The 12,561-nt window shown below is 33.9% G+C and overlaps 1 protein-coding gene across 1 annotated transcript in view; it reads left to right on the forward strand.

The window, feature by feature from the left end:
- LOC100182261 (transmembrane protein KIAA1109) overlaps positions 1–12,561 on the forward strand; it is a 47,952-nt gene that overhangs the window by 6,016 nt on the left and 29,375 nt on the right. Inside the window, exons 8-26 of the mRNA XM_026840885.1 lie at positions 1,103–1,169; positions 1,663–1,808; positions 2,353–2,551; positions 2,983–3,177; positions 3,574–3,778; positions 4,137–4,353; positions 4,654–4,769; positions 5,338–5,488; positions 5,783–6,007; positions 6,411–6,536; positions 6,787–7,012; positions 7,488–7,648; positions 7,891–9,039; positions 9,573–9,729; positions 10,187–10,367; positions 10,908–11,016; positions 11,370–11,607; positions 11,956–12,108; positions 12,389–12,500. Of these exons, the coding sequence (XP_026696686.1) occupies positions 1,103–1,169; positions 1,663–1,808; positions 2,353–2,551; positions 2,983–3,177; positions 3,574–3,778; positions 4,137–4,353; positions 4,654–4,769; positions 5,338–5,488; positions 5,783–6,007; positions 6,411–6,536; positions 6,787–7,012; positions 7,488–7,648; positions 7,891–9,039; positions 9,573–9,729; positions 10,187–10,367; positions 10,908–11,016; positions 11,370–11,607; positions 11,956–12,108; positions 12,389–12,500 (4,133 nt within the window). The remainder of the gene's footprint in view (positions 1–1,102; positions 1,170–1,662; positions 1,809–2,352; positions 2,552–2,982; positions 3,178–3,573; positions 3,779–4,136; positions 4,354–4,653; positions 4,770–5,337; positions 5,489–5,782; positions 6,008–6,410; positions 6,537–6,786; positions 7,013–7,487; positions 7,649–7,890; positions 9,040–9,572; positions 9,730–10,186; positions 10,368–10,907; positions 11,017–11,369; positions 11,608–11,955; positions 12,109–12,388; positions 12,501–12,561) is intronic.

The following is a 12,561-nucleotide window of genomic DNA, read 5'->3' on the forward strand; positions in this document are numbered from 1 at the left end:
ATNGGGCAGACAGGTGCAACAAATTTTGAATGTAGATAGTTTTGGATTTTTTGTTTCTAGCTATTCTTAAATTCTTTACCTGATTATTTTAGCTTCATTCCACATGGGTTAAGTTTTTGGCTCAAATGCTTAAGAATATTAAGTTTTAGAAAACAAAGCACTTACGTTAAAAGCAATATAGGTTTAAATTTTAAATGATACTACCAAAAGCCTGTCTGGTAAATTTAAAATATTTATCAAACTACCTGAGCGCTGAAGTGGTGGCTTCTGGCTTAAATCGGCACTTAGCCTGTTAACCTATCTTTTTTGAATTTTTTTGCATTAAAATACAAAATTGCATTAATATTTTTTTGCTTTAAACTATCGATAAACTTGATTTCAGGCAACGTGAGCTAATATGGAAGTTTTTCTACCCTCCTGACTTTCAACCACTAGAGGTCACAAAAGCAGCCAAAGCTGGAGAACTACGAATGGCCAAATCAATGAGGGTAACGGCAAACTTGCTGAAAGAAGCAGAAATAGATATTTTATTCACTAAAGACGATGAAATTAATGCAATGCATCTTAATGTGTCTAAGGTACCAGTTTTACAGTTTTGTTTTCCACAATTATTTTTTAATTTTTTTCTTCTGTATGGGTGAGGTCCTACAGTTAGGCTGGTATGTAACTTACTTTATCCTAATGTGGCTGGAAAACGACAGTCAATATACATAGGTGTTCATATACCATGTGTCAGCTTATGAGTTACCACGTATGTTACTTTGTGGGTGGAGATTTTTTGGGGGAATTTTTTTTTTTTTTATGCAAGGCTGATAGTTTGGACAACCCGTTAGTGACCACTGGGTTGGAGCAATTGTCGTTAAGTGTCTTGACCAAGGATACATACGCCAACAATAGTAGCAGCGACGAGCCTTGAACCCATTACCTCTGGGTTACAGACAGGCGCGCTAATCACTTTGCCCACGGCGACAGCTAGACAGGTTTTAAGTGAAATCTAGCTTAAATATCATGTCTCACGGCGCGCCTCCTAATAAACAAAACTTTGCTATAAATTGCTACCTTTATTGAAATACAAAAGGTAAAATAATTTAATATATTGCAGGGTTCATTCATCGATGTTGACATACCAACAGTTACAACTTCTACTGGTTACACTTCTCACATTTGGGGTAACATGCTTTGTTTGTCTTAATAATTTATTTAAATGTTTCATTGAACCAGCTTCAATGTTTGTCCAGTCAAACAGGATATTTTTACTTATATTTACCTGCCTTACAATCAGGCGAGGCAAATAACCACTTAATATGGACTTTCACGACAAGCAGACTACATACCGCAAGTTCATCCCGAAGGCATTCAGCCAAAAAGTACATGCCCAAGATTTTGCCAAACCTGATAATGTGGTCTTATTATTTGCATATATGTTTTCCAACTGTTTCTGCGAACAATGTGCTATTTTACTTTGTACATGCGTCATTCCTGTGACCTCTGGCTTAGAGTAAGCATCTGCAGGCTATGTATTGTGCACCGTAGCCACAACTGGATATGGCTTAATAACTAAAATTTGTCTCTGTGTATCGGCCAAAGTTTGTTTTGCTTCACTAGCTTAAAAGTCTCTATAACTTGTTCCTCTTAAATTTTTGTGAATTGCTTTTGTTTTAGGTCAGTTCCTCTTTTTGGACACCACCACAAGCATGCAGTATCGAAATTTATTAAAAGCAGAGACCCTTCATTTTGATATCAAGTCACATTACCCCATTACATGGAATGCACCACAATCTTGGAAATGTGAAGTTACTGTGACAAAGGTCATTTTTACAGTTTTGGGTTTTCGAATGTGTTAGGTTTACGTCAATGGGTGTTTATAGTTTACACATAGAGGAAAAAAATTAAATTAAGTTTCACTCTCCGTCACGATTCACATGTTAATGCGCATTATCTCATCTTAAATACCCACAAGTTTGTTGCATATACAATGTTTAAGCTGAAAATATGTTGCTTAATACTTTGTGAGACAAACAAATGAAAAAAAAGTCATTTTTTATCACATCGGCATTTTCCTCTATTGATTTAGGCAAGTAGTAAAACTTTTTTACCTTCTAACTCTTTTTTCCGACATCAGCCCTTTCGCAGTATTTTCAACTTTATTTTAACCACTTAGGCAAGAAAGTTTACTCTAGCATGACTTTAGTGGCCAGCTCCTAAAATAGCCAAATTTTTTTTCATTTTTATAAGATAAATAATTTCTTTTCAATTATATAAATCATATTTTATGGTTTATGTATAGTAGTACAATTTATATTAAGCCAAACAAATAAAAAATTAGAATCTTCATATAACCTTTCTCATCAGGCATCAATTGGCCTCGTCTTCGCACATAAGGACTTCATCTCAGATCTTATGGATGACTGGTCCTCCAAATCATCACCTGATCTTCTTGCGTTTGTCCCGTACACTTTTGCTTTTCAATTTAAACTCCGAGAATTTGAACTCATTCTCCCTTCTAACCCACACAACTGGATGGACTGCTATACCAAAGCAAAAGAAAATGGTAATTGGTAATGTTTTGCTAAATAAATGGAATTCCACAAATAATTATGTTAGGTAAAACTGGACTAAAAATGCATCTTTGACTTGGTATTTGGTAAACTTTATTTTTATTGTCAAAATCCCATTAAAAAATTAAATGTAGAAACCACTTTTAGATTTTAAACTAATTATCTGGTTAATATTTCAGTGCTTTTCATTTAAAAATAGATTTTTGAGAAAGTTCGAGTTTGTAGGTCATACTGTACATCAGGGGTTTCCGAACTGTAGATCAAACTTCAAGGTCACCAAGACTTTACCAATTTTTCACAAAGTACTTCATATATTTATCCTATGAAACAAAAACGGTTGCTGCAAATTTTAGGAGATTAAAACTGCTGCGAGGCAGAAAGTTTGTAAAGCAAATGACATTTTTGTTAAAATTCCCCATTACAGCATATGTTGGTATTTATGGTCGGGAACTTTCCATTGGCTTTGACCTTCCATTTGATGATTTCCTTCCACTTACTTTCTCCATCCCATTCAAGTTCAATCTTCATCAAGCGGAACTTTGTATTTTCCTCCCCGAGACAAACACATCACGTCATATGTTGCTAAACCTTGCTGCCGGTCAAAGTGAATGGACAGCAGGTAACTGATTTAAAAAACATGAAAAACGTGAACGCCTAACATAAAATGAAAACAAAAAACGAAAAAATTACTTTAATTTAAATATCTTATTGAGGAAACTGTGGAAAAACCATTAACTTAATGTCATTGCTCTAAATGAGTTCTGCTGTGAAGTTGTATAAAAACTATAATAGTATTGAGATATAGCATAGGCTCATTGATAAATAAAATACAAAGGGTGTATGAAACATGATTCATTAATACGCTAATTTGATTTTTTTTTTCTAGTAAAAAATGACCATTGAAATACAAAAATTAAAATACATTAAATAAACAGAAAACTCAAGTCAAATAAAAAACAATTTTCTAGTTAAATCAATAAAAAAATAAAACAATAGAAAATGTTTCACCACCTAGGCACCCCCACCCAGGATGACCCAGCAAGCAGACCCCACTTAATATCGAAGGTTGGAACATGGGGCCTTATTGACCCCAATGAGTGGGTAAAGTGCTGGGAAGTCCCAAGTTTGAAGCTGACCCTCACTTACACATGGCACCCTATTGTTGTCACACATCAGAGCAAACCGTTTTCCACCCGAGGAAAGCAAAGTATCCTTAAACAGTAAGTGACCATACTTATAAATTAAAAAAGGTCTTTCTGTTTTTTTAAGCTTTCTATACTTCTGAATACTTCAATACTTTGTATATTTATTTATTTAGTTGTTTTTGTGCAATATTATCAAGTTATCCATGAAAGCTTNTAACTTGCATAAAAACATTTTTAAATAGTTTAAAGTCTAGCGATGTGCTTTATTGGTTTATTAGGTGATTGCATTTTGTAACCGGATGGTTCTGAGAACATTTGCAAGCAGTTTTACTGTGGGGTTAATTCACCAATCCTTGCCTAGAAATCCCAAGGACCTCATCCATATAGAACAGAATAGAAGAAAGTAAATTTAAACATATACAAAACCTTACAGGTCCTCCCATTCAAATGTATCCACTCCTGAACTTGAAGAAAGAAAATCTTTCAGCCACTCACAAAAAAAACCAAGTGTCAAAGGTCGCGTGAAAACCACCGTGACCTTTGACCCCACCTCAATGGAGTCAGACGAGATACGTATTGACCTTGAAATGACCCCAGGTTCTACTTTATACTTGTATGGCTCACTGCTTGATCTCTTCTTAGCTATAAAGGTAAATTGGTTGAACAACACATCTTTTATTTTTAAATTTTCATTATAACTATAATTTTATAACAATATTGTTGTTTTTTATGTAAAACTATAAGTTAGATTTTAGTTTTATGTAAAGTTTTGTTTTATTGGAATGGATGAATTTAAAAAGGTTGAATAGTTGTATTAAATGTAACATTTTAAACTTTTAGACAAGGAGTGAACTTTTGTATAAAACATTAATTTTATTAAAAATAGATTGCATATCTTCATAACATTGTTTTACAATACATCAAAAATGAACCTGTCGGTTAATTTTCAGGAAAATTATTTTGGTTGCGATGACATGTATACTGACTTTGCATCACCACCTAGTGGTTCAGTTATTGAAGATAAAACAACATGTCAAAGTACAGATGTCAATCTCCTACAATACAGGTGTGTATCTATTTAAAAGAGGTCCTACAGTGCAACGGGACCTGGGTATTTATGACAGAGTTATCTATATTACTCTTGGGCTGCTTTTGAACCAATGCTCTTTCCAACACATTTAATTGGTAGGGTGGGTAAAGATGGGGCACCTTTTCATTCTGTTTTCTTGTCTTAATTGCTAGTAAACAAAGAACATTAAAAGAATTTTAAAACTGTACCCTCACAGCTTTGATAGACCGTTGTTAATTGTTTAAAAACCATCAAGATATTTGCGTATTATGGGTTAAAGGTGTCCCTTCAATACATAGCACGTTTTAACAACTGTTGTTTTGCTGGTAATTCCTTTCTCTTCGTAGTTTTAATAAATACAAAACCTATGTTATGTTTATTTGTATTTGATCTGCTGTGTGACTTAATTATACACCAAGTGCTCTTATATTCACATCAAGAAAAATTCTAATGGTATACTAAAGGTCTTGCCAACTATATTTCGTAGCACTTGGTGTATTCTGCTATGATGCAACAAGAATTAATTAACAATATATTCTTGTTCTTAAACATGTTATTATTACAGACCACTGCAAGTAACTCTTGATGTGAATCTTCATGATATAAACGGGGTGCTTCCTATACATTACAATGCAATGTATAAAGGGCCACCCACAGTAAAACTGAACTTACTTAAATTTGAAATGGACAAAAATTATCACCAGACTAGACTGCAGGTATGGTATGATGAATAGGATGTTTACTTATACACGTTGATATTGTTAGATATCAGATGTTTTTAGTGCCTGCATATATCAATACATACATTGAAGGCGAAAGATGCAATGGAATTAAAAAATAAACAGTTCAAATTGACCGTAGTTAAAAATGAATTTAAGAATTTAAAATCATTATTGTTTTGTTCAACTGAGTTTTTTAAATTGTTTTAATGAGAGTTATTTTCAATACTTTAAGTCGTTCCATATTTGTCAAACTCCATTTTAATAAATGCAACTTTCACATTTTTTAAGCTTCTGCTGTCAAATCTTGAAATTGAGTTGAACGACAAAATCTCTGGGATTGATGGCCCACCACTCGGGGGTGCCGAAGGTCGCATCAGTTTACCCGATCTCCAGTTACGAGGGCATGCAATGTTCAGTGGAGCTGGACTACCTCTCGGAGCAACTACAATTGAATATGGTTGGCTTACTGAGATATTAGTCGGACCAATTAAAGGGAAACTCACAATACCACAGGTGGGTGGTTTGTTATAAAGTTATTAGGTGATTTTTTTGGATTTATTGACGAACTATGTGTTACATGCATTGTTTTACTTATGCGCCAACTCTGACTAAAATGCATATCTTTAGGTTTATTGGCCTACTCTAGCTTTAATTCAGGTTATTTTAGACTTATAGGGCAACTTTGGCTTAAGTGCAGACTTATTTAGAGTTATTGGCTAACTCTGGCTTAAGTTCCTAGGCCTGTGGGGAGCCTCACCATAGTCCTTCAAACCTTCACTTATATTATGTACACAGAGGGTGCATGCCTAGAAATAGTGGTTGTTATTTTTATAGTAGTGTCCATAGAGCGAAAGACTGTAAAGTTGCAGCCTTCTGTGTCAAATGTAATTTAAAATTGTAGTTTTTTTTATTGTAGGTTCATGCACTTGCTGGTTGGGCCAAGAATTTCGTCTTTTTGTTGAAAAATGAAGATCACAAATTTCGGAGCCCGAATCCCAATCGATATCTTCCCACTGGTATTGTGTGGGACTTCACAAAAAAGGTTCTACTTTAGAAAATATTTAATAAAATGTTTGTTATTGAGCAGATGGGTTAAATAATTTTTCATCCAAAACTTGAGTTAAGTTTTCGATTCAAAGAATTTTGCATATTTTACATTAATTTTTATTAAAACAAGTGAACAGTTAAACAAAAGCTTATTCATTAAGCAGGCACATCTGTCATTCTAAGAACATATTTCCCATTCCAATGATGTTAAAACAAACTAAATTCGTTATATTATATCTGTTCAGAACGGAAAGCCCATTGACGAACTAGATGTCAAATATGCGATGAACCGAATCAGAATTGAGTCCCTACATCTCCTCGTCGAGGAGCAGGACTCAATTTTTGATCTTCTTGTTGCCCCGGTAACCGTAACCAACGGCAACGTACAGAATGTCGGAATTTCTGAAGCTTCGACAATTGTGGCCGAAGACGTGAAGCTAAAACACAGGATTTCTATGGGAGCAAAATCACGTCAGTTATTTAGATTTGTTGTTAAAAACATGGGATCTGAAGTATGTTTAAAATTAGTAAAACTTGGAAGTAAAACGTTGGTTTTCTACATAGTTTGTTGGTAGAAGAAATACATGGTATTACTTATGTTCATATAATTATATGTATGAAATCTATTGTTCTGCCTTTTATTTACTGGAATGATATTAGTTAATGGACTTTTTGTTTTTTTTATATATACGGATTAGCTAAATTTTCATTTGTTTACCTTTTTACTAAAATGTTTACACTTTGAATTATTGAAAACGTACTTATATGTAATGAATTTAACTGATTTATACTTGGTGGGGGAGCAATGACAGTATTGCACAATGACACAAAACCGCAATGGTAGCAGCATCTAGCCTTATAAATCCATATTTTTTGGCAAACGACAGTCACGCTCACTACTGCTACAGTGCCTGGCCTTTTGTTCAACATTTATTTTGCTCTTTAGCGCCTCATGTGATGGAATGGATGGATGCAGGAGAGGTGTCGTTTGGTCCGCTCATCACGCAGATCACTGAGGCCACAGAGGATAGAGAGCTTTATGGATTCCAAGATGAGTTTCTTCGATTTCACGATCGGAAAACTCGTAGATTGGATTTTCTGTGGGATGTAAGTTAACTAAGTGATGGTTGATGGTCGACTAGTTTTTGTACAGTTTTTTCTTGTATTGGAAGATAACGTAGAACATTCTTTAAATTAATTTTTAAATGTTTGAATTTGGCATTTGTTACAAGAATTGAATATTTTACGTTTGACAAAAGCTGTAGTCAGTCTACTTAAAATTAAAACAATACTGTTTCCATTAATCGTGTATTGGCTTTAGAATTTAAATGGAATTTCTTTTGATGCAGTTTGACCAAGTTGATTCATCTTCCAACCGTCGTAAGATGTCCGCAAAACTAAATTCTCTGCTTGAGAACGTGCGTACCATGAAATCATGGGGATGTGCCTTCTTCACTGCACTTACAACAAAACACCCAACGTTTTATTACGACAACGAAATTTCCAAAGAAAAACGATATCGCCACCAAACTGGTCGTGAAAACACGGAAGAAACGCATTGTGATGTCACTGATGGACAGTCCTTAGATGATGAAGAGGACGTATTTGATCTTCAGATGGATTTCGGGATGAGCTTGCTGCAGTCTGGGAAGAAGGTCCTTACTCGCTCCCGTACCTCCACTGTGAACAAATCAACCTCCTCCCAAGCAGAAGACACATTTAAGACAAATGTCCTCAAAAACAAAAGTCGTCCGATCCTGAAGAAACTTGAAACAGTGGAGAAAGCAGATGCCGGGTTTGTTTTGATGAACTACGACCCAACTAAGGATCTGAAACCTCAGAAGTCAGTGAGCATGCAGGTATCGGCACGTCCCAAGCTCGTGAAAATGAAGTCTTTATACTCCGATGATGCCGCAATGCAGAGAGCTGTTTCTACAGAATCGAATCTTTTCCAATCTGCTGAATCCGATTTTAAAAGCTCTACTTCCCTCAGTTCCGATACTTACTTTTCCGCTGACTCCGATATCCAGGACAACAATTCTCAAATGAAAGCTACAGCATCTGATTCCTCGGTCGATTTCCCTACAAACAAACCAACCACAAATACAAGCAATGTAGAAGTCCAACGACCCCACACTTTATTCATTGAAGAGCAAAACAAACCTCAGTATCCACCAACTGAAGAAAGCAATCCAACTGTTGACAGAAATGAATCCACCTCACGAAAAACACAAAAACCGAACCTCTTAACAGATAATGAGCAGTTACTGGCTTGTTATAAAAACTTTCTCCCAATTTCCACAGCCAGAGTAAAAGATGATGAGCATCCATATCTTTGGATGAAAGAGTTTGACATCGTGAAGGACGGCATTCACCCATCTATAGTTATCGATAAAGGCGACAGCGAGTATAAATATTCACGCCGGTATTCCATGGATGTATTGGATCAGAATGACGTCACAAAGAACAGTTGCACTAATGTTAAACTACATATTAAAGTAAGTAAAAATTTACTTAACAATAATAATGTATGAAAATTTACACCAAAATATTTATGTATCAAAATTTTGAAAAATCATAATGTACGAAATTTACATAAAATAATAATGCATAAAAATTTACATAAAATATAATAAAGTATGAAAATTTTCATAAAACGTGATAATGTATAAAAATTCCCCCCAAAAGAATAATGTATGAAATAAGTATGTTTTACACACAAGTAATAATGCATAAGTTTTTATATAAGGGTAGATAATATGTGGGTATGTCTTCATAAGTTGATCGCAAAATTATTGTAAACTTTTAATTTAAGTGTATATATATATTGTTGCCGCCAGGTGTATGTGTTGTAGGTGTGAAAAGGATCTTCTGACCTTTTTTTTTCTATTTTGTGATCTTGATTTAAATTTTATTTAAATTAAATTTCGAGACTTTTTTATTTTTTGATCAATAATGCGACATTATTAAGCTGTTTTGATTTCAACATGGAATTTCCGCAGCGGTTTTTAAGAAGTTGTTAAAATTTCAGGATTCAATTGACGTTCAAGTGTCTCCTTTTCTACTGGAGTCGTTGACAAAAGTTGTCAACACGACAAGTCAAATTATTGCGGCGGAACACCCTCTGTCTCTGTTGGACCAAATAACTCATTCCTGCGTCAATGATGCTGTAAAGAAATATGAGGATGGTCAGTGGAAAATTTTCTGTAATCAGCAAATTTTTGCTTGAAAATAATTAACATTCTTTCTTTTTATGCCGAGGCATCCAATGAACATGCATTTATTGTTTTAAGCAACGCAAGGGTTGGCCCATTACCTCTAAATTTATTGCTAACTATCGCTTATTTTGTTAAATGTGACTTATTTCTAAAAATACTAGTTACTTGCATTTTTTGTTATATATTTCTATAAGTCACAATATAATACTCAAGGCGCTCAGTTAGTTTAAATATTAAAACCAAAGAAACTGAAAAACCCATTAAATCTTAATGTACAGTCAGGAGCAGTTTAACCAAATTATAAAAATACCTAGGCAATCATTTTACAAAAACTGCAAAACGGGATAGAACCTTAAATGTACTGCAAAAATATTTTTTTAATATTAAATTATTCTATAGTTTTCTCTAAACAATGTTTGTACTTCAGAAAAATCTGACCCTGATGTTCCAAAAGATGAGCCAATTAGTGAAGTTGGTTTTAGGTTTCAAATATGTATGGACTTTGTTCGAATCAATGTGATTCAAGCTACCCTTGGTCAGGATTCTGTGTTCAATCTACAACTTAATAAACTATCACCTTGTCCTTGTGTTTCTATCCTAACATTAAGGTGAGTTTAACAAAGTAATGTTTAGCTTGATTTTCTCATAATTTTACGAACTCAATATCATACAAGGATTCATCTCTGATCAATCAGTTTTTGTGTTAATCACTTCTATAGCAGAAATATTAAAAAAATATATATAAGTTTTATTTTCATTAATAAGCTCCTAATAACTTGTCATTTTTGTATACATTGTTTTAATTTTTTGTTTTTTTACTTTTTGTGGTAAAATAGCACGATTCATTAGAGTATAGCACATGAGTAGCTTTAATATTGCATATATTACAAATAGTAGACTAGAGAAAGCTAAGACATTTAATTCTGTTACCTTTTGGTCAAAAACACAGAAAAATCAAATAACTTTTTAACCTTCTCCTCACAACTGTAAAAAAGCAATGGTAATTGTTAATATTTTCTAACGTGATATTAGAAAATGTATTGAGTTATATTTTCTCAATATAACATTTTAGAATGTGCCAAAGGAGTCCTATCTAGTATTTACTATATACCCACAACCCACAACAGTAATATTCAATTTTATGCCAGACTTGATAAAGTGGAATTGGAAGTGGATTCGAAGCTTACGAAGGAAATAAAGAAGATGAGATCTAGTCATCCAAGTAGAACTTCCTCCAATGATGGAAATGATGATGGGGTATGTATAATGTATCTATGTTTAAGCGGTTAGTTACAGTGGATAACATGTAGGCGCTAAGGCAAAGTGGTTAGCGAATCTTCCTCTAGCACAGGGTTAGCGTGATCAAGGCTTAAAGCTGCTACCATTGTTGGCATGTGTGACTTAGGGCAGGCCAAAGACAAAAATCCCCAAAGAAATAAACCAACAAAGTTACATATCTGGTCAAATTTATCTCAATTATTAACTATGTTAAGTATATCCAATTATTTCACTGCCTCTGCCCAAAAAAACTGCATAAACGTACTGTGCTGTCATATAACAAACTGCAAGGTAAAAATTAAATTATTATTTAAGTAATGTTGTCATCCTAGAAACAGGAGGATAGCATCATCACGACTTCCTCATCTCCATCTTCCATGTTTATTGACTTTATGGGAAAAACTTCCGTTCACTCGGTGGTGTGCCAGCTCCGTACTATGAGTTTGAACGGAGCAACGCCTGTGCGTACGAGCGTGACCGCGCTGTGCGACGATGCATGTCATGCTCCATTTCACTTCGATCCAAAAGTGATGCTTCCTTTGGTGAAGGAGTCAATTGACAAGCATAATGGTGAGTAAAAAAAAAATAAAGTTAAAAAAAAGTTTTTTTAGTTTATTTAACTTTTTTTATTATTCAGATAAAATAACATGTACACTGGCAACGCAGTCTACAAGTTCAGACGGTTGATAGTTTAACGTATAGCAAATGCGCCGATGTAATTCCAGTACATTTTGTGTTAAAATGCAAATATAATAACAAAAATTATTACTGATTAAAACGCAAAAATGCCCAACAATGCATTTCTTTCTCTTGACATTACGTTTTTTATTATCTAATTCTTGAAAATTTCTGAAAATTGTGTCAGCAAAAGTGTTAGCAAACTTGGTATTTTATCTATTTTTTTATTTTTAATTTCAGAAAATAAGGACAAATGGTCTCAGAAAGCTCCACCAAAGCCTTGGGGTTGGGTTATGATAGAAGGAGGAATAAAAAGATTAAAATCTGATTTCGTGAAAAAAATTCCCACAAGCACCTCATGCACAAGTGATAATCTTCCTGATATCGTGAATGGTGAGATTTCTCATATGATTTATTAAAAAACTTCATGTAATTTCAAAATTGTTAGAATATTTGGCCAAAAAAACAATATTTTTCAGCAAAATGTGGATATTGAATAAGATTGATACTCTATGATATATGGATTCTTTATGATAAACTGATCTGATTTTATTGCTGTAATATCTATAAAAAATTTTTTTTTAGCAATTTCTATATTTATACTTTAGAGCAAACTTTTTAATAATTATTACAGTAATATTAAAAAAAACAAGTTGTATTGCTAAATTTTCAGAAGCACAAAGCATGTCTTCCACCAAACGACCATCAGCGGAACATGCGTGTCATGGTGAGCTCACTATCGACCTCTTGTGGTTGAATGTGGTCTCCCCGCTTCATTCTACTGGGTGGGTGAAACTAGAATGCTTTATATGCAAGAATATGTGATTTGGTGGAACATTTTTGTAA

The sequence above is a fragment of the Ciona intestinalis genome, chromosome 2 (genome assembly GCF_000224145.3).
Source record: "Ciona intestinalis chromosome 2, KH, whole genome shotgun sequence".
NCBI classification, from domain to species: Eukaryota; Metazoa; Chordata; class Ascidiacea; order Phlebobranchia; family Cionidae; genus Ciona; species Ciona intestinalis.